We start from the raw sequence: 27718 nt of genomic DNA on the forward strand, positions 1-27718 counted from the left end.
CACATTTTTTATTTGTAGAAGTTTTTTTTTGTAGGTTCCGTGGGATTGTCCACATAGACAATTTTTTATGTGGGTCTCCAATTATATAATCCAGGCAAAATAATATATAGATAAAGCAAATATGGCAAATGACAACAGCTGTGGAATCTTGAGTGTGGTGAGTATGTGGAAATTCATTGCGGTATTTCAACTTCTCTGTATGTTTGAAAGTTTTTCAGAAGTTTGTGGGGAGGGAAAGTGAGTGTCCCACATACCTGTCTGCCTTGTTACGTTCCCCTTCTGGAAGGTGTGCACTGTTATTAATGCCCTGCTCCTCTTTTATGGGTTTTAAAGGGGATTTTATGGGTGTGTACGCATGCACGCACGCACAGGCACACACATCGGTCCATCGGGTTATTTCCGGTACCGCATTTATAGAATTTAGTTTCTGGAAGCTTTACAAGGGTAGCTGTTGTGGAAAAGCCTTCCAGGTGAATTCGCCCAGTCCCTTTCCCAGGTGTTGGTAGCTATTTTATTCCCGCGGTTCAGCCCTAGAGGGCGCCCGCTCCACTTGACTGGCGGCAGCAAGCGGCAGAAGGCGCGGAAGCCACAGTGTCAGGGCGGCCACGTGACTCATGAAAAGTGGGGCCTCCAGAAGTATAAATACGTCTGTTCTCTGGCCTTAGCCACATTTTCTGTGGGTTGCAAAACTTAGACTAAGAGCCCACATTTTGGCTTCGCAGCAGGAAAGACTGAAAGAGTGAAAGGTTGCCCAGAAACCTTCACCCACACGCTGTACCATGAACTTTTGAAGGATGGATACAACGCCCCTTTCCAGGCACTGCATAGCATCCCAAACGTTTTGCTGCTGATTATGGGACTACATTAAAAAATGGTTTTTGGCTAAAGGAAAGCCATTTTATTTAATACGTTAGAACCTGTTTATAACGCTGGGGTTGGAAGATGTCTCTGAATTAATAACACCAGTCTTATTCTATGTGTAGTTGTTATATTTAGGTAGACAAGATTTCACATTTTCTCCGGATCTGTGTAAAAACGAGCTGTATTGTAATAGTGGGTGTATAGCTTTAAAAACGTATTTAAGTCGACACCAATGGATAAATGACTAGCTTAAGTTAGTCAGATAGAAATGTTTTATTATTAATGTTGAATATGTACAGCAACTTGAAGTAGACTAAAAACTTTTGCCATTAAGAATGTGTACATAAATATCTGTTTTCAGAAATGAGTCTCTTTGGAAAATTTATATTTTTCTTAAAATACAGACTAAATATAGCAATACAGCATAGTTGTTAGGAAAACCAGCTTTGCTACTTCAAAGAATTTGAGCTGCAAACATAGTCATAAAAGAAATGGGTGAAATGATTTATGTATAAGATGATTTGTGGTAACTATTTATAATAATATTTATAATGACTATTGACAATAGCAAAAAATGGAAATAAATATTCAGGTTTTAGATGAAAAAAATATGTGGCACAGACATGAAATGGAATATTATGAAGATACAAAAGGAGTAAAGAAGACTTTTGTATATGAGAGGCATATCCATCTTTCCACTTGACTAAAATTTCTTCAGAGTGGTGTTAAAGGGAAATTTGAGAAATCAGGTGATGTTTCAACCACAATTTTCTTTTCTTTTTTTGAACTTTCTATTTTGAAATAATTATATATCCCCAGAAAGTTGCAAAGATAGTACAGAGAGGTCCTTGTACCCTTCGTCTAGTTTCCCCCAATGGTTATGGCTCAGGGAACATAATACAATATCAAAACCAGGAAATTAATATCACTACAATGTGCATGTCTGCTATTTTATCACCTAGGTAGTATTGACTAACCACCAGAACTGTTCTGTCACCGCAGAGATCTCCCTGGTGCTACCTTGTTAGTACCTACCCTTCCCTACCCCTGGTAACTACTAGTTAGGTTTCCATTTCTAAAATGTCATTTTGAGAACTTTATATAAATAGAATCACATAGCAGGAGATTGTGGGGTTTTTTTCCACTTAGCACAATGCCCTTGAGATCCATCCAAGTTGCTTCCTGTATCAGTGGTTTGTTCTTTTTATAGTTTAATATTATTCCATGTAGTATGAGTGTACCACGGTTTTGTTTAATCATTCACCTGTTGTAGGACATTTTGACTGTTTCCAGTTGGGGGTTATTACAAATAAAGCTACTGTGAACAATCATGTACAGGTTTTTGTGTGAACATAAGTTTTCACTCCTCTGGGATAAATGCCCAGGACTGCAACTGCTGGGTTGTAGGATAAGTGTATGCTTAGTTTTCTAGAAACTGCCAAATTATTTTCCAGAGTGCTGTACCATTTTACATTCCCAAACACAGTTTTCTTTTTATACAAAATGTTATTGACTACTGTTAGCACATGGCACTAGGCCAAAGGCACATGAGAATCGAAGATACTTTTAGTTTCTAGAAAAAATAAATTTTATATATATTAAGTGAAGAGAAAAATACAGGTCAAAAGTAATCTCTGCTGGGCCATAGTCCTATGTTTATTGTGTCAGGTTTTCAAAATGAGTCTTCCCTTACCATCAAGCTAAGCTTTTGTTGGAAAGCTACAACACTTTGCACAGGCCACCTGGGTTTTCCCCGGATCTCTGACCCTTGCTTATATTCTGCCCCAAGGCTCCCCATGAAGCTTAGGCTTATTCTGGAACATTCTACCCCCAATAATAGTCATGTAGAGACCTTAGAGAATCATTTCAGAACCATACCCTGCCAGAGACCTCTGTATCTATACAACCTATCCCCGGTTCCCCAGCACTAAACATCATTAAAACTCTATTGAATAGTCTGTCTACCCTCACCCCACCCTTTAAGCTTTAGTTGTTAGAATACACAGGTGAGGTCACATTCCTCTGTGTTAGGAGCGCAGGCTCCAGGGTCATGCTGCCCTTCCTGATGTCCTTGGACAAGTAACAACTCCTGAGCCTGAATTTCCTCACTTTACATTTGAGGGGATAAAAACGGTACCAGCTAACAGGGCCATTGTGTTATCTGCAGATAGTCACAGAGTGTCTGCTATGGGCTGGGTGAGGATACAGTTAACAAAGGGAAGCCCTGACCTCAAGGATCATAACTAAAAGAGCAAATACAAGTACAGTGTTCAGGTATCAGTTAGGAAGGATGTTGGATGTCACTACCATGACTTCTAGTGCTTTGATTAAACCTCAGAGGTGAGGCCTTCTGGCCAAGTGTCTGCGATTTCATATTGTTAGAACATTCACTGTATCCCTGGGGGTTGCAGCTTTCTATATGTTTGCTATGGCCGAACCAAGAAAGAGGGCATATGCAGACTTCTACAGAAATTATGATTCCACAAAAGATTTTGAGGAGATGAAGAAGGCTGGTATCTTTCAGAGTGCAAGGTGATTTTTGGAATGTAAAGAATTTCTTTGGGTTGAGTTCCATGGAAGTTTGTTACTGACCTGTGTTCCTGAACTATGAAACATGAATACTGGGTTATGGAATAGTTTCTCTTGATTAATAAACAACTAATAAATACTGTGGACAGTAAAAAAAAAAAAAAAAAGAAAGAAAGAAAAACTACAGTGTTCAGCCTGGCTTTTGGCCTGTTGTTGGCCTCTGAGAAATGTTAGTTGTTTTATTATCATAGCCAAACTTAACACTTATTTATGTATTAAATAAGTATTTAATGGACTTGAATGGAATATGAACCCAGTATTACACATTTGCTCTAGTATATTTGTATTCATTGTAGTCAGACATTAATCACCTTTAATTGTAGGAGCTGTGCTTGTCTCATGCCCTTGCTAACGTCAAATCAATTGCTGATCAAGGGACTCCATTTTGTGCTTAAAACTTAGGATTATTCTGAATTTAATACCTGGAATATCAGATTCAATAAGGGTCTCTTGCTGAGCACACAACTTTGAAGGAAGAGTCTTTTTTTTTTTTTTTTTTTTTTTTAAATTCAAGTTAGTTAACATGAAGGAAGAGTCTTTATACAAACTTGTAAAAAAGTCCCTTACAGTGTGTTTGGAAGGTTCATACACTATTAAAAGACTCCAACAACAATAAAGAACACTTTTATTGTTTATAAAAGGTGGCCCATTTCATAAATACTTAATCAGAAATACAAACTTTATGGAGTGCCTGGCTGGCTCAGCTGGTAGAGCATGTGACTCAATCTTGGGGTCGTGAGTTCAAGCCCCACATTGGGTGTAGAGCTCACACACACACACAAAATTTAGCAGAGGAAAAAGAAACACTTAGAGGAAATTTTCATTTTTAAATCTGTAAAAATGCCAAATAATGTGGCCAAAAAAACCTCCAAAAACATGGCAGCCAATTGAATGCAAAAATAGTCCAAAGAGCCTTGAATTTTAGGTAAACTGCATAATGCAAATTGGTAAATGAGTGAACTGGTCACCAGGTAAGTTTATCAATAAAACACATGGCTCTGCTCAGTCTGTTCCTAGGGCAGAACCAACATGGTGGCCACAGGCAGGTTGAACATTATGATGTGCTGGATGAGAGTGTCCTGTTGGCTGAGCTTAGGTTATATCCCTGCTTCCAGGAAGTGGAAAGAGGGATTTGGGGCCTCTCTGACTTATAGGGAAAGTTGAGGCCCTGTTCCCCACTGTGACCCACACAACCACAGCGGTCTCCAAATACAGTTGACCCTTGAACAACATGAGTATGAACTACATGCACAGGTTCCGTGTTGCTTATACACGGATTTTTTTTTATAAATGTGGTACAATGCTGTAAATGTAACTTCTTTTATAATTTTCTTAACATTTTCTTTTCTGTAGCTTACTTTATTATAAGAATACAGTTATATATATAAATATATTATAAAATATGTATTATATATTTATAATGTGTTGATTTACTTTATGTTACCAGTAATGCTTCTGTCAACAGTAGGCTATTGTAGTTAAATTTAGGGAGAGGCAAAAGTTATACTCAACTGTGCAGGAGTCAGCACCCCCAACCGCTGCATTGTTCAAGGGTCAAATATAGTAACCAATAGATGTTCATTATAGTGAATGAATAGTCAGGTAACATGAATTCCAGCCACAGTTCAATGACCATCCAGTAATGTGACTTTGCAAAAGTTCTGTAACCTCTCCTCAGCTTGAGTTTACTCATGCATAAAGTGCCAGAGTGAACTTAAGATGGTCACTACCGTCCTGTAAGCGCTAAGATTTCCTGAGATTTCCTGCTGTTAGAGCTCCCCTCATGTTGTGACCTTTCCAGTAGACTCGAGGCTAGGATGGAGATAAGGAGTACCATTTTTTGTTAGAGGCTTAAGACAGCCAAGACTTCCTATAGCAAAGGTTAATGTTCTGTCTCAAAGATCCATTTCCCCAGGCTCTCTGAATGTAAATGTCAAGGCAATGAAAACAGTGAAATCTAGGCTCTGGTTCCTGTAGAGTCAGAGGCACTCACCTCACACGGTGCAGCCCTAGAGCGAAGGGCTGCCTCTGTGGCCTAAAGCTTCGTAAACTCAGGTTTAGGCTGTCAGCCCTGATTTAAAGAGATTTGGTGGTTCAATTTGCTTCTGGGAGAGAACTGACATTCACAGCAGGGCTTGGGCGGGGGGCTAATAGTGAAACCTGAGCTGGCTTCTTCCCTCTCTGGAGGGGCGGGCAGAGTGAGTCACCTGTTTGCACAGAAGGCTGTGGTAATCAAATCCACAAATTCACAGGCCTTATGCCTTCACCACTTTAAACCATAAAGGTGTCGCAACATAACAGTTTTAATTGCTAAACCGTAGCTGCAAACCCAAATTTCTGGATTTAATCAGAGCTGGGTGTGAAAGGCTGTGTGAATGGTGCCGTTTTTCTGCCAGGTGCATTTATTTGTTCCTCCTCTCCTTTGCTTCCTTGTTTGTCCTCAAGCTCAGACCAAAGGCCTCTGGACATTTGCCATCAGCCTGCTTTCCAACAGATGACGGGCCTATAGTGGCGATGACAGGTTTGCCTTCTTTCTATTCCTTGCTGGAATCTGTGGACCTTGTATCTACCCCAACCTCCTGGGAACAAGCAACTCTGAATTCTTCTTGCCATAGCGGGTATGAATCTCAGTCTACAACTTGGGTGGAAAAGAAATAAGGCTTTCTTTCCTAGAACTCCATTCAATGCATGCCTTCCCCCTCCTTAGCTGGTATAAAACCTCTATCTGCAGTCTTTTCTAGGCGTATATTCCCCACTTCTCAGCAATACAACCATACTGAGCATCACACTGCGCTGAGGGTTTAAGGAAGGCCAAGATAAGGGAGAGGGATGACTCTGGCTCTGAGTCATCAGTCACATGGTTGACGGAGGGATCTGTTGGCCCTGCCCACGTGGTCCCTTTGGCAGGGTCCTCTGCTCCTTTCTTGACATTATCAGTCTCCGGGAATCGTTCTGAGGTTGTCCCAGTGGCTGGCTGTACTACCTTCCACAGGCTTTCAGGTTCAGTCAGTATTCCTAGAATCCGTTCCTTTCTTGAATAGGAGGAAGGGAGAAAGGAAAATATAGGAAGAACCAACAGTGTGGTTTAACACCCTCCTGCATAATCCAGGCTGGCAGCCAGCTCTCCCTTTGTTCCAGCTCTGTGTTTGTACATGGGGTTGTACAAAATATAGATAGTTTTTCAAAAGGATTAGTAAAATGATAAAAAGTTAATATTCTGTAACCTCAACTGAGTAAGTTCTGAACCCAGCACCATCTGATTTAATCAGCATACTTGCCTTTTGAACGAAGTACTATTATTATTTCCATTTGACAGATCAGAAAACTGAGGCTCAATGAGATAGGAAACTTGTTCAAGGTCACACAGCAAGTTATAGGAGAGCTGGCATTTGAATTTCAGTCTTTTGACACTAGAATCCAAATCCTTATTTATAAGCAGTGCATATTAGATGGGGTTATTTTTAATGTCTATTTTTGAGAGAGAGGGAGAGAGAGAGCAAACAGGGGAGGGCAGAGAGAGAGGGGGAGACAGAGGATCCATAGCCGGCTTCATGCAGACAGCAGACAGCAGACAGCAGACAGCCCTATGTGGGGCTCAAACTCACGAACCATGCGATTATGCCCTGAGCAGAAGTCAGATGCATAACCAACTGAGCCAGCCAGGTGCCCCATCTTAGATGCTTTAAAAGAAAATGTCAGACCTGTGACGCTAGTGTAGCATTAGAAAAATCTATTTTCATGCAGTTTGTACCATAGTCCAGCCCTTCTCTCAGTGGGACTATAAAACAGTACCCAGCAGTTATTGTAGCTCAATAAATACTTGCTTGAATTGTATATCTCATAAGCATTTGCATTTTCAAATACTTTTGTGTTTGGTTCAGATGTGGCAAAAAAAATTGAGAGGTCACTGGCAGCATTGTCGTATCTAAAAAAATAAGAAAAACCCTTCTGGGGCAGGCATCTGGCTGGCTTGGTTGGTATAAAGCATGTGACTCTTGATCTTGGGGTGGTGAGTTCAAGCCCCATGTTAGGGGTAGAGTTTACTAATAAAAAAACAGAAAAGAAAAGAGAAAAAACCCCTTCTAGTTCTGCTTAAATTTTTGTTTGCCTACTGAGACTTCTTCAACTCTTCCTTTGACTTCCCAGCTCCCATCCAAACTCACTGAGGATAGGATGCCCTGTAGGGTTTTGGCATGTCTGACCTGGCTTTTAAATCCTGGCTCAGACACTTGCCGTTTGTGTGACCTGACCTGGTTTTCATGCCTCTCTGAGTCTCCACAAAATGTCCATAAAATGAGAGCAATAATATAAGTCTATGAAATAGTAGGCATTCAATGTCTACTTCCTATCTCTGTTAATTATATCAACCACATCAGAGTATTCTATCAATTTAAAGTTATACTTAAGGTCCTTCTGAAAACTCTTAAAGGATGCCATTCCTTTATTTATTATTTATTATTATTATTATTATTATTATCATTATTTATTTTAGAGAGTGTAAGCAGGGGAGAGGGACAGAGGCAAAGAGAGAGAGAATCCTAAGTGAGTTCTATGCTTAGCGTAGAGCCCAACATGGGGCTTGATCCTATGATCCTGGGATCATGACCTGAGCCAAAACTAAGAGTGGGATGCCCCATCAGACGCCCCTATCATTATTATTATTTTTTTAATGTTTGTTTTTGAGAGAGAGAGAAAGAGACACAGAGCACGAGTGGGGGAGGGGCAGAGAGAAAGGGAGACAGAATCCAAAGAAGGCTTCAGGCTCTGAGCTGACAGCACAGAGCCCCATGCAGGGCTCAAACCCACCAACTGTGAGATCATGACCTGAGCTGAAGTCAGATGCTTAACTGATTGAGCCACCCAGGAGCCCACGATTTGTCTTAGTCTAGGTCACAATTTTATTGGCTTTAATCATCTGCATATACCTTTACAATTTTTGTGTTTTCTATTTAATATCTGTGTTCTTACTAGTATGGTTCCTTAAATTGATTAGTTTTTAACTCTGTTCTAGACCTAAGGAATAGTATCTGTGACATCAGTGGCTTGATGTGTTAGGTGTTTTCATATATCTTAGAAAAAATACATAATTAAGATATCAAATAGTTGTCTATGTGCCACCTAAAGTTATTTCATGGGGCACACTTAAGAAACACTAATTTTGTCATATTTACATCTATATTTTAGGATGAAAAACCAGTAATAACACACAAAAAAACTGTGATGGCATATTTACTATTGTATGCTTCTACTTATATGAACATTTAGGAAGGGCAAAACTCTAGAGACAGAAAGCAGATCAGTGGTTGCCTGGGGCTAGGGATGGAAGTGGGGACTGACCTTGAACAGGAACCAGGGAAGTTTTCAGAGTGATGGAAGAATTCTAAGATGACGGTGGTGATGGTTGCACATCTGTATGAATTTAGACAAATTCATCAAGCTGTGTGTTTCAAATGAATACATCCTATGGTTTATAAATTATATCCCCAAGAAGAAAGAGAAAGAGAAAAAGAAAAGAAATGATCAACCAGAAGGGGGCCTGAGGAGGCTCCTGGAGTCCAGGTGATGTTTCGTTTCTTGATCTGGGTATTAGTTACAAGAGTATGTTCACTTTGTGAAAATTCATCAAGACATTCATTTATGCTTTGTGCACATTCCTACATGAACATTATATCCCAGTAACAGGATTTACTAAAAGAGAGAGAGAGAGAGAGAAGAAAAAATCAGCTAAGATGGGGGGGGGGGGGCGGGGGGCGTACCGTAACTTCCCAATAAAAAGTTGCTACTTTCTTATTATTTTTTGTAATGACATCATCCTGCCAACTTAGGTTTATGATGTGAAGGGTTTAGGTTTTATGTGTCTTAGTTCAGAAAGGGTTATGAAAAGATATATTTAGCTAATCACACCAGTGCTATAAGAATGTCAGCGGAATTCATTGTTTCTTAATTATTCATAGCAATTATCAATGTGGACAATATTCAACTTGCAACCAAAACAAATGGATGTTTGAAGAGGCCTTGGTGGAACAATCAAATCATCAGTCTCAAAATGTCCCCTCTCTCAGCCCAGTCCTGCTGCCTGCCAGTGTTTCAATTCTATATTTATCTTTTCAAATCAGCAGTGTAGCAATTAGTTATTATAATAGGAGCTACCAGTTTATTGTGTGCCAACTTCATGCCAGGCACTGCATTATCAGAGTTTTTCATACTTTAATTGCCTCATTTCACTGTCACAACAACCCTGCCAAGAAGTTTTTTTATACCATTTACAGATGAGGAAACTGAGGCTGGGGGCTCCTGAGTGGGTCCAAGCCCATATTGCTGGTGAGTGACAGAGCCAGAGGGCAAGCTGGAGTCCCACCCGTGTGCTTTGCTATGTCTTGGGACCTGACGTCAGTGACAGGAAATAAGTGACATGTGTAACAGAATTCTGAAGCCCGAATCATGGCTCTTCACGCGGTTACTATAGTTACTTCTCTACATGATGCTCTCGTTTTTGCTGGGATAACAATGGATCCACTGTTAGCCATTGAGGTGTTTGAACCCCTACCTTCATCATGAAACCCGAGGGACATTTTAATAGGTTTAAAATAGCATTCCTGCCTTTTAATCATACGCTTTTATTTCAGAAGCTCCTGGAACGTTAACAGATCTCGTACTATGGCAGCTTTACCAATATTATTTTTTTCCACTTTGTGTAAAACATAAGAGCTCTCTAAAGGTAATACAACCATATTTAGACAGAGACCTGAAAAACTCCATGACAAAAGTGATGCATTTGGCTGGGTGGGAGGTGCATGGATGCCCCCTCACTAGGTTGAGGGAGGGTGTGGGCATCTGGGCAGGAAGATGTATGGAAAGAGAGGCCTTGGATATGGTAGGAAGGAGAGGCCATAGGGCCTTGGGAGAGACAGCAGAAGAGGCAAGAGCTGTGTCTTACAAGTGGATATGGCTCTTGCTAAGCTAATAAACACATGCAGAGGACGTGGTTTGGATTAGGAATGAGGTGGGGGTGGGGGGTGTTAGATGGGCTAAATGGGTGATAAACATTAAGGAGGGCACTTGTTGGGATGAGCACTGGGTGTTATATGTAAGTGATGAATCACTAAATTATTACACTATATCTTAACTAACTTGGATTTATTTTATTTTATTTATTTTTTAATGTTTATTTTTGAGAGAGAGACAGAGACAGAGAGACAGAGCATGAGTGGGGGAGAGGCAGAGAGACACAGAGACACAGAATCTGAAGCAGGCTCCAGGCTCTGAGCTGTCAGTACAGAGCCCAACGCGGGGCTTGAACCCATGAACCGTGAGATCATGACCTGAGCCAAAGTTGGACGCTTAACCAACTGAGCCACCCAGGTGCCCCTTAACTAACTTGGATTTAAGTTAAAAATAAAATAAAATAAAATAATCATAATATCTAAAAAAAACAAAAAAGAATGAGGTGGGAAGACAACCAAGGCCTGAAATGTGTTATTGACAGGCATTCAGAGCACTGAGCTGTCAGGGAGAATGAGGACTCAGAATCTGGGGTTTTCTTGCCTCCTGCATGCCAGCTGCCCAGGCTATGGTCAGGCAGCTTTATTCCCTTTGGACTCGTAAGACCCATGAAATTCTCAGATGTGGCACATTGAGACACTCATGGGACTAAAGACAAAAGCCAGAGCTTCTGATTCCTGGTCTAATGTCAGATCCATTCTCTCTAATTACAGAGTCATAATGGTGAAGAGGATGGGGACATCCAAGGACCACAGGGCCTCTCTCTCAACACTGGTGAGAACCAGTTTCCTTCCCCTGGTTCTGTAGCTCCTGGCAGAGTTCTGGAAGCTGATTAAAGAGAAGATCAGAAATAATAGGTAATTAGAAACCTTATAAAAAGGAAAAATGCTCTCATCAAACTTACCAAAGCGTCTCCATGGCTGGAAGTGGGGGAGGCATTGTAAAGTACTGGCTTCAAGGGTCACTTGTGCCAAAGGGGTGGCCTAGAGGCTGCGGCAAGTGTTCAGAGGGACTAGGGCTTGTCCCCAGGGGCTGAGTGGGGAGAAGGTTTAGAAATGTATTTCTCAACTGGCCAGCCAGTGAGTAAAAGGCTAAGGAATGCCTTTTAGCAGCCTCAAGAGAACCTCAGCCCAGTGAAACCAGTGGTACAAGGACCAGAGGGGACTGAGGGCAAGAAAGGGAGACACACACACACACACACACACACACACGAGACTGGATTCTGTCAGCAAAACAGGCAGAAGGAGTGGACTTCTCCATTTGCCAGTTCCTCGGGTGTTCGGAATACTCTAGGAGGGGTAGTTGGAAGGAGCTCAGCAATGTTTTGGGTCCAGATGATCTATGCAATTAGCTGTGATAGGGTTCCTTACCTCTGGGGGTCCCTAGGGACCATCCCCAGCTTGGGAGGGGTGTGGGAGGTATACAGAATGCAACAGGTGGGCTGAGTGTAGGTTTGGCCCCCAGGTGGTCTGGTTGGACTTCAATAGCTCTCTGAGCAATGGAGCAGAACCCCTCAACTTTTGGGGGTAACTCTCTACCCAGGGGATCCTCACAGCCTCTTCCCAATTTAAGGTTGATGTATACACTCCCTCCTACCCCTTTTCCTATACCTTGCTGGCCCTCCCATTTGAAAGTTCAAGAGACTGTTTTGGAAAAACCCCTAAAGGGACACAGACTGTTTATTTTTGTATTTCTGCTCCCCCAATCCTAAGGCTCCCTTTAAAGCTGGGGGTGGGTGAGTAGGGGCTCTAAGTGACAGAGACAAGGCAGGGGGTGGAGGAGGGGTGAGAAGAGGAACTCCCCACTGTGGGTAATCATCCCAGAGATTCATCCTGCATTTTGGGCTCAGTTTCATTTGCTGGTTCCTTTTTTCCTCCCATCTTCTTTACCTTTATCTCCTCTGTGCCCTTTCATTTCTCCACTCAGTAAACCTTACTAGCCATTTCCTGTGGCAGGGCTGAAACTGAGAAAACTCACTTTGGATGAAGACTGAGACACAGTCTTCTCTGTCAAGGAGGTCACATTCGAAGTCAGTTTCAAAACAGAGTGAGCTTTATGCTTAGTGGGGGCAAACAGGAGGGTGGTTTGGGAGCCCAGTTTGTTGGGGGGTGAGCGGACCTGAGACGGTAGGGGTAGAGATCAGGGAGACCTCCCAGAGGAGGGTGGAACTGGTGCTGGTTCCTGCTGGGGCACTTGTATTTAATGCAATATTCACAACATACTTTTCCTAAAACAATTCTTTGTTGTTTATCTGAGATCCAGATTTAACTGGGCATCCTGCATTTTCATTTGCTGAATCTGACAACCCTAGTTTCCTCATGAACATATAGGAGTTAGCTGAATAAATAGAGGGACAGGAGAGAAGGGCACTCCTGCAGAGGGAACGGCATGAGCAAAGACTTGGAGGTGAGGGACCCCATGCTTCATTGAAGGGACTGAACATTGTCCAGTGGCTGGCGTGCAAGGGGGAAGAGAGGGTGTGGAGGAAATGCACCAAACCAGCACATAGTTGTTGAGTGTGTGCTAAGTACCAGGCATGCATTGTACTCACAGGGTGCCCTTCTGAGCCAGATGGACACAGCTTCTGCTCTCAGGGAGCTCACGGTTCAGCTGAGAGGCAGTGAGGTGGGGAGAGAGGACAGGCACTGTGGAAGTTACAGCTGGGGGAAATCAGCTTGGCCAGGAGGTCAGAAAAGGCCTCTCTCAGGAGATGACAATATGCTGAAGGGTGAGGAGACAGGCATGCTGAGGGCTGGGGGAAAAATGTTCTGGTCTAAGGGAATAGCATAATGGAGGGCCCAAATTAAAAAAAAAAAAAAAAAAAAAAAAAAGCAAAAAAAAAAGCACAGTGGGGTCCTGGATACTCAAATGTGACCAGAGGGGCAGAGGAAGAGACTGGATAAGTGAGCAGGGGCCCGATCACACTGGAGGGAATTTGGGCTGGATCCTGAAAGCAATGGGAGCCACTGAAGGAGTTTAAGGCAGGCAGGGTGACATAACCAGCTTTGTGTTCTTAAAGGTGACTCATGCTGGAAAGAAGAGGACGGATGGGTAGTGTGGAGGCAGAGATGAGGGTGATGAGGGAGGGGGCTCCTGCAGATGTCCAGGGCAGACAAGTCAGTGGCTTGGCCCAGCGTGATCGTGGTGGCGATGAAGAAAGAGAGAAGGAGAGGTGGATCCAGGCTGCTCTGAGGAGGAAGACTTGGCAGGGCTGGGTTATCCGGCACTGGGAAGTGAGTGGGTGGGAGGAGCAGGCGTGACTCAAAGCTTCTGGTTTGGACAGATGGGAGGACGGTGGCACCACTTGCTTAGCAGAGCTGGGGACTTGAGAGGTTTGGGGGTGGCAAATTGACAGAGTTGGGGTTTTCACAAGGAGAAGGTGAAAAAACTGGTGGTGGGCCATCAGAGAAGGGTGTGCAGAAGGAGACAACCAGGGGGGAACCAACCAGAGTTGTGTTCAAATCTCTTCTCTCACACTCGGCTGTGTGGCCTTGATCAATGACTTTACCTCTCCTTGCCTTAGTTTTCTCATCTGTATGTCAGGATGATGCGGGTAGTCTGTCCTCAGAGTTGTGAGAGTGTGGTGAGCAGCCTTGGAGGGGGGGAACCCAATGATCCCCACCTCCTGGTACTCACATCCTTGTGTGGTACCCTCCCACACTGTCCTAGAGTTGGTCTGTGAGACCAAGGGACTACATGTATGTCATTTTCAAGGCTATATTATAAAAGGCTTTGTGGCTTCTGTCTTTCCTCTCTTAGATCACTCATGCTGGGGATACCCCAAGCTGCCATGTTGTCAGGAGAGGCTCAGGTGAGGAGGAACTAGTGCTTCCTGCTAAAAAGTACCTGAGTGATCTTGGAAGTGGACTCACCAGCCCTGGCCAAGCCTCCAGCTGACTGCAGCTCCAGCTGACATCTAGATTGTAAGAGGGCTATCTACCTAATCTGCTTCCAAATTCTTGACCCATAGAAACTCTGAGATAAGAAATGCTTATGGTTTGGGGCGCCTGGGTGGCTCGGTCAGCTGAGTGTCCAACTCTTGATTTCAGCTAAGGTCATGATCTCACAGTTCGTGGGTTTGAGGTCTGTGTTGGGCTCTATGCTGGTGGTGCAGAGCCTGCTTGGGATTCTCTCTCTCCCTTTGTCTCTGTTCCTCTTCCCCTCTCCCCTGCTCGTGTTCTCTCTCTCTCTCTCTCTCAAAATAAATAAATAAACATTAAAAAGAAAAAGAAATGTTTAAGTTTGGGGATGATTTATTATGTGGCAACAGAGAACTGACCTGGAGAGTAAAAACACTTAGCACTGTACCTGGCACACAGTAGGGGCCATAGAATATGCAGCATCTGTAGGTCAAGTTCAGGAGAGGGGCCTGGGCTGGATATATGGATCTGAGAATCTTTTGGCTTAGAGACAAGGCTTAGAGACAATAATGGAATCATTGGAGGTGGCTGAGCCAGTCTACACAGATGGGTAGACAGGAGAGGATGGCCTAAGCAAGACACCTGGGCAGAGAGGGGCCATAAAGCAAGAGGAGGAGCATCTTCATGAGAGAAGGAGGATCTGCAGAGAAAGGAGGGAAACTAGAACAGGAAGTGGGAAGAGGCTGTCTCCTGATGGGGGTGGTCAACAGCATCACTACAGGGGTGCTGAGGGAGGGGGTGGGGGGTGGAGATCTGAGGAGGTTCTTTTGGATTCAGCAACAAAGAGATTCCTGCTGGTCCCACAAGAGCTATTTAGGTGGAGAGAGTGAGGCCAGATTGAATATTGTGGGTTGGGGTGTCAGTATAAACACTTTCCACCCCCAAGTCCCAAACCGAGATGGTTTACAGGAGAATCCTATAGAAAATCCAAACTACAGAAAATCCCAGTCTTATAGGAGCTGTAGAGTGAATAGGCACCCACTCCTTAATTTATTTTATGAACTCATGTAACTTTGATAACAAAACCAGACAAGGAGAGAATAAGGGAGGAAATTAATAGGCATATCTCATTCATATGAGATATGGATGCAAAAACCCTAAATAAAACCCTAAACAAAAACCCTAAATAAAATATTAGCAAATGCAATCCAGCGCTATATTGAAAAAATCATCACAAAATCATCACACATCATCAAAGGTATGTTCATTCCAAGAATGTATGGACAGTTTAATATAATAAAATCCACGACTAGATTTGGGGGAAAAGGTCCCACCTTAGATAAGATTCAACAACCATTCATCATAAAGCAGAATAGTGCTTCCTTACCCTCATAAAAGGTATCTATCAAAAATCTACAACAATCACTATTTCGAAGGGTAATATATTAGAAACAGTCAAGAACAAGATAGAAATGCCCACTGTCATCATTGCTATCCAACATTGTACTGAAGATTTTAGTGCAGTAATACAAGGAACAGGAAATAAAGACTGGATGGGGAGATACCAAATGTCATTACTTGCAGACTCTATGATTATTCAACAGAAAATTCAAGAGAGGCTATAAACTTATTAGAACTAAAAAAGAGTTCAAGTTTGCTGAATACAAGCTTATTATATAAAAATGAATCATATTTCAATAAATCACCAATATATTATAAAATACATATTTGAAAATGTAATTTATAATAGCAATAAAAATTTTAAGAGATAAATAGGAATGTTCTGAGAAAACATCTGACACAATTAGTTCCTCTGTTTTTAGTTGAGGAAATAGAAACCCTAAGAAGGGAAATGATTCCTCTAAGGATACCAGTAAGCCAGGGGCAGTTCTGGATTTTTAGCTGCATCGCATCCTAAAGAGCTGAGTGTTGGTTAATTTTGGCATTGTCTTTCTTTTTGTAAAAAAAATAAAATTCATTGTATTTTCTGATTATAAATTCAGTGTCTGTATATTCTAGAAAATACAGAAAATTCAGAAGTACATTAAGAAGTAATAAACCACTGGGGCAGCTGAGGGGCTCAGTCGGTTAAGTGTCCGACTTCTGCTCAGATCATGATCTCGGCATTCATGGATTGAGCCCTGCATTGAGCTCTGTGCTGACAGCTCAGAGCCTGAAACCTGCTTCAGATTCTGTCTCCCTCTCTCTCTGTTTCTACCTGCTCATGCTCTCTCTCTCTCAAAAATAAACATAAAAAAAGAATAAACTACTAGCATTCCCATCTTACCACGGAGAGAACTATAATCAATGTATTTTCTTCAAAAATTTTGTCTATGTATCTTTGTGTTTTTAAACATAAAATTAGGATTATACCACGTATACCATTTTGTGCATGCCTTATTTCATACACATTTCCCTGTATCCTCATCTAGTCTTTTTGAATATAATATAGCACGGAATCATATTGATTAGGCATATGCCATTTATTTAACCTATCGATTTGAATTTTCAGAGAAAAATGAAATCATGAGATATGACTGTGATGATCATGCTGATAAAAGTTAAACCCTAGAGCCAACTCAGGCACATGCAGACATGAAAGCAGGTGCGTTTCTAAGGCCAGAGGTTATCCCGCTGGAGAAGAGGAAAGGACAAAACCAACATTTACCTGGCAGGGGACATCCTGCCTGGCAGGAGACAGAGATCTCTGGTAATTACGCAGGAAGAGAATGGGATTTGGAAGGAGTCTATCAATTAGCTCTGAGCCTTTAGGCAATTCCCTACCCTCAGAAGCCTTGACTTCCTTAGTGGTGAACTGAGGACAATATGGGTGCCAGGCTCACTTAGGGCCAGCTCCTTCGCGCCTCAGAGCCTTTGCACCGGTCATTTTCTTTGCTAAAGTCAGCTCTGTCCTTCTCCTCGCCTGACTGCCCATGTCGACCCTTGGGGCCTGGCTGCCCTTCTCCACTCTGCCCAGCAGGCCGGTAGGGTGAACTTATCATCAGGTGGTTTCTCCCTCCCCACCCCACCTCCATGGACGGCAAGGCCAGAAGGTGCTCTGGCCTCAGGCCCAGCGTCCAGCCACTACGGAGTCTGAGGCAGAGACCCCCTTCCTTATTCTGCCATTCCTCTAATCCTATACCTCTCAACACTTAGACTCACAGCTTGTCATTTTTTTGTCTACTGGCTGTTTCCTTGGGTCTTGTCTGTTTTCTCCTCTCATTAGGACCCCCTTCTGTCTTGGTGGCCGCTGTACACGGTCCGGGCCCCATACACGTTCGTGAAACAAGAGAAACAGCTGTAGGGATCCTAGGTCGGAGGACACAGTGAAAACCGCCGGGGGCTGGGCTGATTCCAAACTGCGGGCGGAGGCGGGACGAAGAGGCGGGTTCTGGGCGGGGCCCAGGGTTTCAGAGGCGGAGCCTCGGGGGCGGGACTGAGGCTTCGGGGCGGGTTCTCGGGACTGCGGCGGAGCCAGCCTGACCGCGCGGCCCGGGCTGAGTTCCTCCGGCCTCTTGGTCCTCTGACCTCCCGCCCGCGCCGCCGGTAGGGGGCGCCCGCGCTCGTGGCGCCGCGGCTCTGCTGGGAAGGCGCCGCCCGCGCCGGGCGGCAGGAGCCGCAACTCCGGGCGCGGGCTCAGTCGTCCGCTCTGCCACCGCCGCCGCCGCTGCCGCCGCCGCCGCCGCCGCCGCCGCCGCCTCCGCCGCCGGGCGCAGGCTCGCTTGTCCTCAGGCTCCCGCTCTCCGGCCGCCGGCGTCTCCCGGCCCGGCCGCCACCGCCGCTGCCGCGCAGTGAGTGGGGGCGGGCCCAGAGCTTGGGGGCCCGGGGCTCGGGAGGGCCAGGCACCAGGAGAAGCCGGCGCGGAGCGGCCGGGGGAGTGGGGTTGAGGAGAATCCGGGCGGTGGCGGGGAGCCGGGCCGGCGCGCTCCGGGGCTGGCACGAGCCCGCGGCGGGCTACCCGCGGCCGAGCGGCCGGGCTGGGCGCAGATTCCCGGGCCCGCCCCGCGGGGACGTGCGGCTTCAGCGGACCTGCGTTCGCGACCTCGGGGCGCGCCCCCCCCGCCAGGGCCCCGAGCATTTTGTGTCCCACACCGGGTTGGGGTGGGGGGACTTTGCCTGTGGGGCAGCAGCGAAGCACGGCCCGGACGGGGACACCTCGAGTTTTGCGTGAAAATGATTGGTTTTTGGGGGGAGGGGGTGGTGGCGCTTATTGGCCACCGTTTGCCCTAATTTAAAGGCTATGACAGGGCTTCTGAGCCCTGCCTTAGGGGGGTTTTCCGCCCCCAAAGACCCACTCTGCAGCTGAGTTCTTTATGCTCAGATTTGTGTGTCTTGGTATTTTTAATGCTTGATGTCAGAGGTGATAAATGACTCTGGTAATGGGGAGCCCCTGAAGCACCTGCTGGGCTGACGGTGGTGGAGGTTGTGTCTAAGGGTGGGACGGGAGAAACGAAACAGAGATCCTCTTTGGATATTCTGCTGAAGTTATCATGTTTCTGTTCAAGTATAGCTGTTCTAGAACAAGTTGATAAATCCAATTTTAGGACTTTGTGGTCGAAGAGGTTTGAGCGGCAAACAGACCCGGGGTGACCTGGCTTGGCCAGGAATGTTGGGGTAGCCCGACTATCTCCTCCCGTTTCCCCTTGGCTTGCTTATTTATTTATTTATTTATTTATTTATTTATTTATTTACTGTCACAAATGCTCAAGTGTGATCACAGAATAGGAAAGAAGCTAGGGGACAGCATTTAGCACAGGCCCGAGCCCAAGATTGATGTTTTCACAGGAACAAATATGTAACGAGGAAAAGGAAAATCTTTTTATCTGCAAGGTTGGTAGTTTGAGACAACTTGCTCTCTGGTTGGGAACTACCAGCCCATACTAATAGTTCATTTTACGTAATGCCATAGATATTAAGGATTGAGTGGGGAGGACTGCCATATCTAAGATTTGTGTGATTGAAATTTTCACAAGTCATACTTTACCCATAGCATTACTAAATAAAGGAACCCTAGGGTGAATCCTTCTACAGATCCCTCAGTGTGTCTTGAATTTTGATATTGAGAGTCTGTTTAAAACGGAATGCACATATTTATTTGGTTTTGGCTCTACCTTGGAGATAATCCTGAGTCATGCTTTAGAGAAGTTCCTTCTGTGATCAACAGCTCGGATGTCTGGTGGTCTCTATAAAAGCCAGACGCTCCTCTACCTGTAATTTTGTCTTCTGGAGCTCCGGAGAAAGGAGGACCCGGGGAGGTGGGAAGCAGATTAAGAGGCCTTCTCTTCCATGTTTGCCTTGTTTCCACACCAGGGCTCTAAATTACTTGTGTTCACACACTCAAGTTTCTCAATTTACCACAGAAATCTTGTTTATGCTACTGCCACTAGTATTTTCACATTTGTTTAATACTTGCCAGTTTACAAATGGTGTTCTATTCATGCTCTTGCTTATTTTCTCCTTTTCTGCAAAGAAGCAGCTGGGTTTAAAGAGGGATTTATTCGGGGTCTTATAATTAGTAATGGAGCAGAAGTGGGATACATATCCTCTCTGGGGAGCAGTTCTCTTTCCTCTGCACTGGCCTGCGTGTGACTTCAGAACCCCTAGTCCTGATCTGTTACCCTGCAGGTCGGTTGTTGCCTTTGTGTTACGACTTGGTGGTAAAACTGTTTTGTGGAAGGCGGTATTATCCCATTTTATTTTGTAGAAACTGAGGGTAAGAGGTGTCTTCTGATTTTGTGACTATTTGTGATAGCTCTTTAGCTTTAAGGTCATGTTTTCAACGTAGAGCGCCTTTCCTGTAGACTGCATGGAGAGAGGAGAGAGAAGAAACAATTCGTTTTAGGAAAAAACCATCTATTTCTGTGTTGGTATGGTTAAGGATAACCTAACACCATAATCACATTCTCCTTGTGTGCCTGGCTACTTGTGTCAGCCTGTATGTGAACATCAACCCAAAGACTCCTTTAGATGTTGCTGAACTAGTTACTATAAAAAGTATTTCACTTTCAAACACCCATGTTTCAAGAACAGAGGAATTCCGTACAAAGGTAATTTTGAAGGTATGTGTAGATGGAATTTATTGGGTCTTTTCTGAATGCCAGACACAGAGATTTCAGTAGAAAGGCATTTTATAAGGGCTACCTGGGAACTTTGGGTAGGCAGTAGTTATAGGTTTTTATTATTTATTCAAGTTTGGAGGTGTGTGTTCTGATGTGTAAGTTGTAATATAGGAGTAGGACTTTTGCTTGGGAGAATTCTTAGTTGTAGTCTGTAGCAGAAATGATAAACTCAGAATGTTTATGTAAATTTAGTTCATCATGACCAAAAGCTTGATTGGAATTCTGCAGTGAGGAGGAGAATGGCTTTCAGGAGTTCTTAGGTTATTCTTTAAGTTATTAACTTGTTGAATTGTGCATTTTTCAGATTTGCAACTTTAGAAAATTCTTAGCAATTTCTTTTAAGGCCTTTAAAAATTCTTCAGTATGTATTTTCCGTAGTTTAATTATCTGCTAGCATTACACCTTCAGAATTTACACATTAGTCATGATTAACCTTTGAAGCTTAAATGTGGGTGAATTTCCAGTACTGCTTCCCCCTCTCCCACTCACTCTCTCTCTCTCAAAATAAATAAATAAACTTAAAAAAAAAAAAAAGTCCCTGAGGATAATCTTAAAAAAAAAAAAAAAAGAATTTTGTTTGCACCTACGGTCAGATATTTTCAGGTGGGACTGATTTTTAAGGGTCAGAAACCTTTTTTTGAACTTTACAATTGTTTGGGCTTGGTTGCATTCATTGTTGTTTAAAATGATCTTTAGTAAGGAGAGTCACTTTAAAGGAAAATTTTTTTCATTGTTACCCTCATAATCTCCATTCCTGGCAAGTATTCTGGAATATTAGATTTTTCTTTGTCTTCATCAAGTAAAACAGGCCCATTTGATGCCCATTTTAAGATCTTCCTTCTGCTGCCTGTCTTGTGGTCATTTAACTTCTCATTAAGCCCTCCACTGGAGATTGTGCCAGAAGGGGGAGAAGATGAAAAGCAAATGAATCATTTTCTAATAGTTAGCAGCTCTGAAAAAATGATTTAGTAGAAGGAATTGCCGCTATTCCAGAAATTCTTTCGGATTATGTTTTATTTCATTCATGTGTACTATATCTGAGATGTTCCTAATAGTCATCGATTTAGAGGCTGATTGTGCAGCTATTGGGTGACCAGGAATCTAACTGCTTGTTTTGGTTTGTTTCTTGCTGTATCTAAGCATCTCCACAGAGAATGTTTAGAAGTAAGGAGTAGGGATAAAATTTAAACTTTATCAATACTATTTTTTTTTCCCTTAGAGCTCTTTAGTGAACAGTGTGATTTTTTTGGACAGTTTAGTCATTGTTTTTGGAAGTGACTAATAATAACTTCATTTTATTTTGATGTATCTGCATCTTATACACAAATGTAGGGAGACTTTTGGGTGCTTTTTAAGAAACATGGGCTTATATAGGTTCCCATAATTGCTTTCTTGAATAATTAGGCTTGAGGTTTCATTACTTCTTTGTATTGGAACAGAACCTTGGCTTTTGCTGTGGAACAGATTCAAAGGCATCATCTAATTTTCTTTTTATGATTGCTAAAGAGTTACCTTGTTTTGGTTTAGCGGTAAAAAGGGGAAAGGGTTAGTAGTGGACAGACCTTGCACAACAGTTGTAACGTTGATGATATCTGATTTTTTCCTTTGTCTTTGGTCTCCCATTTCTCATTTAACCATTCGGATATTCCTGGTTTAAAGTTCTTTACTTCACTTAAGACAGAGGACACCAGTCTTCAGTCATGATAGTGAGTAGGTTCTTGTTATTTTTCCTCAGGGGAATTTTTACAAACCCATTGTGACTGCTCACTTAGACTCAGTTCCTATTAAATTTGTAAATAAAATCTACCTGTGAGGGTGTCTAAAATTAATCCTTTCAGCTTTTTGTTTCTTGGATTCAGTTCTTTCAAATTCCACCCAAAGAGGCGATTGATAGAAAGATCTAGACTAGGAGACAGAAAATCTAAGTTTTTAGTTACTTTCCAACTGTGGAAACTTGAGAAAGTCATTTAATCTGTTTCTCTATTTTGCATCTCTAAAATAGGTACAGTAATTCATGCACTACTTAATTGTATCAAGAATGTTGTGGGAGAAAAAGTTCTACCTCTTTTTATTTAAATTGTTTCTTCACATTGGAATCCCTTCTCTAAGGTTGTCCAAATATTCCTGCAGAGTTCTACTGAGTGAGCTCTTCCTGAAGTCCTCCCATTTGGAAGTGTTCTTGCTCTTTCTTCCCAAAGGCCTCTGCTAGTCCATCCATTATGTAGCACTTCTGAATTCTGTACAGTTGTTGCATGTTGCCTTTCTTCACAGATAGAAAGCTCCATGAAGGCAAGGATTGTATCTTCCCTATTTCTGTGTATCCGCATTGCACACTCCCCCTCCCCCCCGCCCCGCAGGGAACCTATAATAAATGTCTCAGTTGACTGAATTATTTTTTAAAATGTTTATTTATTTCGAGAGAGAGCAACAGTAGAGGAGGGGGGGGGGGGAGAGAGAGAGAGAGAGAGAGAGAGAGAGAGAGAGAGAGAGAGAGAGAGAGAGAGAATATCCCAAGCAGGCTCTGTGCTGTCAGTGCAGTGCAGAGCCTTATGTGGGGCTCAAACCCACAAACTATGAGATCGTGACCTGAGTTGTATGCTTAACCAGCTGAGCCACCCAGGTGCTCTGACTCATCTATTTTTGAGGCTGTCAGGAATAAATACTCTGGGTGATGGGAAGATGCCAGAGATGAGCCTGTTATCAGAACTTTTGGATGACTGGCCTTTTAAATCACTTCATTACTGGAGGGCCTGGATGGCTTAGTCAGTTGAGTGTCTGGCTCAAGTCATGATATCATGGTTCCTGAGATCAAGCCCCGATTGGGCTCTGGGTTGCATAGTGCAGAGCCTGCTTGGGATTCTCTCTACCCCTAACTTACTACTCCTGCCTGCCGCCCCCCCCCCCCCCCCCCCGCCGACTCTTTCTCTCTCTCTCTCAAAATAAATAAACATTAAAAAAAAAATCAGTTATTGCTCTGTCCACTGTATCATGTACTGAATCGGATGCACATAATGTAAATTGGTAAAGCCTGTTTTCTTGTTTCTATTTACTTCAAGTGCTATGAAGCAAGTCAGAGGAATGAAAAGTTGTCACAACAGCCCTGAATTTGACATTTGTTCCATTTCTCACCCTGTAGCATGTGGAGGCCTATCTATATCCAACTGCTGAGTATGGAGAATAAAACCTGACTGCACGTTGTCTGGTCCACATTTTAGCTTGTTTTCTTTGAAGAATGTGCAAGGTGGAAAAATAGATGCTTCAGGCTCTGATTTCAGCCCATGCTGTGCTATGCAAATGTTCTCTACATGCCTGAGTGACCTTTTTGAGAAAGAGCCTTTGTGATCTTCTGCAGCCAGGGCCTGTTCTGGGAATAGTGTGCCAGATTTCTCTAAAAGTGGGAAAAGTGAATCTGTTCAAAGACCATATTAAAAAGCCAGTGCTTTTCCTGGATAAATAACCGATAAGTTCGTGTTTCTGACTGTGTCTTGCCAGAGCTTTTGAAATTTGCTCTGCAGTTTGTTTTGCTGGTTGATTTGGAGAATGATGTGTGTGAGAGGGGACTGACTGAACCAATTCCATAGCTGGGAAAGTGTTTAAGTGCTTTTGAATTGTAGATAAAAATAAATTCAAACAGGCATCATTAGTGTCTGGGTGTTTATCAATGTCTTCAGGCTGCCTCTCCGTAAGTGCCGGCTGAGTAACTCGCAACCAGATTTGTGAGGTTCTTTTTGTCCCAAATTGTGCTCTAATGATTTGGCATTTACATTGGCTTCTGTTTGTTTTATTATTGTACCGAATGAAATATATCATTATTAAAAGTATAATTAATTTTTTTAATGTTGTAAAAGAAATACCATTCTGATATATTTCTCTTGGAAAGTGATACTGGTGTCACTTGAAGTCTTGGAGGTTCATGACTTTTAATACTTTTACTAAGATGTTTACTTTGTATAGCTGGATAGTTTGTATAGTTTGCCTAATGGATGAAAAAGAATTTTCTCTTTCTCCCTTTCTCTTAAACCAGCTTTTCGATAAGGATCATTATAGGTTTGCACCAGAATAAGGCTGTAGAGTTAATCGTAATATTCTCCTGTAGAAATTCTAAAAATTGAATTTTCAGAGAGCATAGGTAGAATTTGAATGACTGGTTTACTAACTAGGCTCTTCCTCCTTCCCTAAGCATAGGATAATTTTTTTCTCTAAAGATGGTCAATCTCTTAGGTATGAGTAGAAGTTCCAAAGGAATGCTTTCTTCTCCAGATCTTTGCCCTATAGCTGGTTTTGGTTGAGCAAAGATGAATAGTTCTCTGGTGGTTGGCCTGCTCTGTTGGGTGGAAAAATCCTTCGCTGTTTTCATGGTTAAATGCTCTATCATATGTCTTTTTCTCTTCCCCAAGTTTCCCTGGAACCTGGGCTCCCTGAGACGCAGCGCTGGAGCAGATGGATAATGGAGACTGGGGCTATATGGTGAGAGGCTTTTGCAGATGCATTTTGAAGGCTGGCAAATAATTTTTGTGTATCTTTTCCTTCGTCTGTATTCTTAGGTATAACACATCTTATAAGAATGAAAATTGTAAATTAGTGCAACCCCCCCTCCCCCCTTAATTAGTTTAGATTATTTTGGGGGTGTTTTTGTTTAGTTTGGTGTTTTTATGTAGGCAAAGTCAGTATGAACTCTCCAGGTCACTTTTTATAATCACTTGAGAAAGCTCATCATCATGAGCTTAGTTTAAGGACCTTTTGGTCTTTAAAGTGTGTTGTTCTTAAAACTCTTCCTTTGTAGAGTAGTGACTATTAAAATAGTCAAGTAGGTAATGGTGTAGAGGATATTTTCTTGTGTTAGGGAAGTTAAAGGTGGAGAATGTGCCACTTCTCCTATCTGTACTTTCTTGATGTGCATGTCTTCCAATTTTTGTTTTCCTTTGGTAAGAAATATTTCACTTGCCTGGTACCTGAAGTCTCTCTGTCTTTATTTTTATTTTATTTTTTTCTTAAATATAATTTCTAAAATGGAAGGTATGTATTATTTAGAAAAGCTGGTAAAGGTCAGATTGCAACGTTAATGTGCAAAAGTGAATATGCTATCAGGTTATAAAATTTGAAAGCTGCCTTTGAATATATGAGATTGTGTTGACTAAACTGTATTCTAATTTAGTATTTGGCACTGTTCTTTCCATGGCTAAATTATAAAGATTAGGACTGCACAAATTTTTATTTTTAAAATAAATGTTACAATTTCTTCTTTTTTGAGTGGGAAAAACAAAGTAAATATTTAAAGTAGGTATCTTTATATTGTCAAATCATTTTTATTATGTGTTAAATTGAGTTAAAATAAAGAAAGTCTCTTTTTTTTTTAATCAGAAAAAAATGAGTATATTTCAGTTTGGCCTTTCTCTTCCCATAGTCTGGTTTGACCTAAAAACTTCTCTGTAGATACTGGGCCTAAAATTAAATGGCTTTGGAAGTCATTTTTAGGGTAAGGCTTCATTACCGTCCATTTTTAGGGTAAGGCTAATGAATTAGATTTAGCCTTTTCCTACTGAAAAAAAATGTTAGATCCCTTTATCTGGGTAGGTTTATCATTAACAGTAAAGCTGTTTTGCCTTATAGGATTGGTAAGTACATTATAGCCTGAAGGAATCTTTTGCTTTGCTTGTTACCATTAATTTTCTTAATTTGTCAAAGTTAAGATTTAAGAAATTTCAGATGACTGATCATTTTTTTAAAAATTTCAGATGACTGACCCAGTCACGTTAAATGTAGGTGGACACTTGTATACAACGTCTCTCACTACATTGACGCGTTACCCGGATTCTATGCTTGGAGCTATGTTTGGGGGGGACTTCCCCACAGCTCGGGACCCTCAAGGCAATTACTTCATTGACCGAGACGGACCTCTTTTCCGATATGTCCTCAATTTCTTAAGAACTTCAGAGTTGACCTTACCCCTGGATTTTAAGGAATTTGATCTGCTTCGGAAAGAAGCAGATTTTTATCAGATTGAGCCCCTGATTCAGTGTCTCAATGACCCTAAGCCTTTGTATCCTATGGATACTTTTGAAGAAGTTGTGGAGTTATCTAGTACTCGGAAGCTTTCTAAGTACTCCAATCCAGTAGCTGTCATCATAACTCAATTAACCATCACCACCAAGGTCCATTCCTTACTAGAAGGTATCTCAAACTATTTTACGAAGTGGAATAAGCACATGATGGACACCAGAGATTGCCAGGTTTCCTTTACTTTTGGACCCTGTGATTATCACCAGGAAGTTTCTCTCCGGGTCCATCTGATGGAATACATCACAAAACAAGGTTTCACGATCCGCAACACCCGAGTGCATCACATGAGTGAGCGGGCCAATGAGAACACAGTGGAGCACAACTGGACTTTCTGTCGGCTGGCCCGGAAGACCGATGACTGATCTCTAAGCCTGGGAGAAGTTCCTGGAAACTGACTCTCCAGGACATGGAAGAGACTGATTTTTTTTTTTTTTTTTTTTAATCACAGTGTGGGAATTTTTTTTAAATATTTGTATTTATTTGAAGGCATTGAGGACCAGAAGGAAGTTTTGTGCTTTAGCAGACTCCTCTACGTTTTGTTCCCTTTACCTTGAGTATGCATGTGCCTGTTCAGAGCCTCCAGATACCTTTTTTATAAAAAGAAGTATGAAAATCATTATGGTATATAATCTACTCTTAACAGAGCTTTTTTTTTTTATTACAGTGCTACAATGATTTCTGATTAAATGGTCCCTAACTTAACTAGAAGGCTAAAAATGCAGGCATGAAAGAATAAACAGAGTACTCATGATGCCTTTGAGAAAAATCAAAACATCATGTAGGGTGACCTAGTTTCCAAACCAATAAGCAGTATTGTAATATTAAAGGAAAACTGTTCCAATCATTTAAAAGTACTTGTTAAGTACTGCTTTTTACAGTTATGACAACTGTTTCTTTCTATGCATATAAATCAAGCAACCAAATATCTGTAGCCATGGAAATGTCTGACTAGAAATATTTATATTGGATTCTGAATACAAAATGTCCCTGTGGTAGAACTCTTAATTCTATGCCTGGTGCAGTATAATTCCCAAGTGTACTGTCTATACCAGGAAAAAAAAAAAAAAAAAAAACCTAATAAAAAATGAAATATGAAAACTGGTTTGTATTTGTTGATTATTGTTACTTAAGGGGGGAATATTATATTCCTTGTGTAAAGTACACATTATTTGGTTTATGTCCCAGTGTATATACTGCCTGTAGCACATTTGTATTTGACTCAAGAGG

At 42.2% G+C, this 27718-nt stretch overlaps 1 protein-coding gene across 4 annotated transcripts; it reads left to right on the forward strand.

Annotated features, from left to right (window-relative positions):
* KCTD6 (potassium channel tetramerization domain containing 6) lies at positions 1-27622 on the forward strand. Of its 4 annotated transcripts, none has more exons than XM_042979285.1 (7): positions 1-157; positions 5896-6068; positions 11166-11309; positions 14212-14375; positions 16825-17022; positions 24829-24898; positions 26167-27622. In XM_042979285.1, exons 6-7 carry the CDS (start codon positions 24872-24874, stop codon positions 26851-26853), a joined length of 714 nt encoding a protein of 237 aa, XP_042835219.1. In that variant the 5' UTR covers positions 1-157; positions 5896-6068; positions 11166-11309; positions 14212-14375; positions 16825-17022; positions 24829-24871; the 3' UTR covers positions 26854-27622. The 4 variants fall into 4 exon arrangements, with proteins under 4 accessions (XP_042835219.1, XP_042835220.1, XP_042835222.1 ...); XM_042979286.1 differs by having other exon boundaries at positions 5896-5971; XM_042979288.1 differs by lacking the exons at positions 1-157; positions 5896-6068 and adding an exon at positions 10124-10168.
* Positions 27623-27718: the final 96 nt, after the last annotated feature.

This window comes from Panthera tigris, chromosome A2 (genome assembly GCF_018350195.1).
Source record: "Panthera tigris isolate Pti1 chromosome A2, P.tigris_Pti1_mat1.1, whole genome shotgun sequence".
Classification (NCBI taxonomy): domain Eukaryota; kingdom Metazoa; phylum Chordata; class Mammalia; order Carnivora; family Felidae; genus Panthera; species Panthera tigris.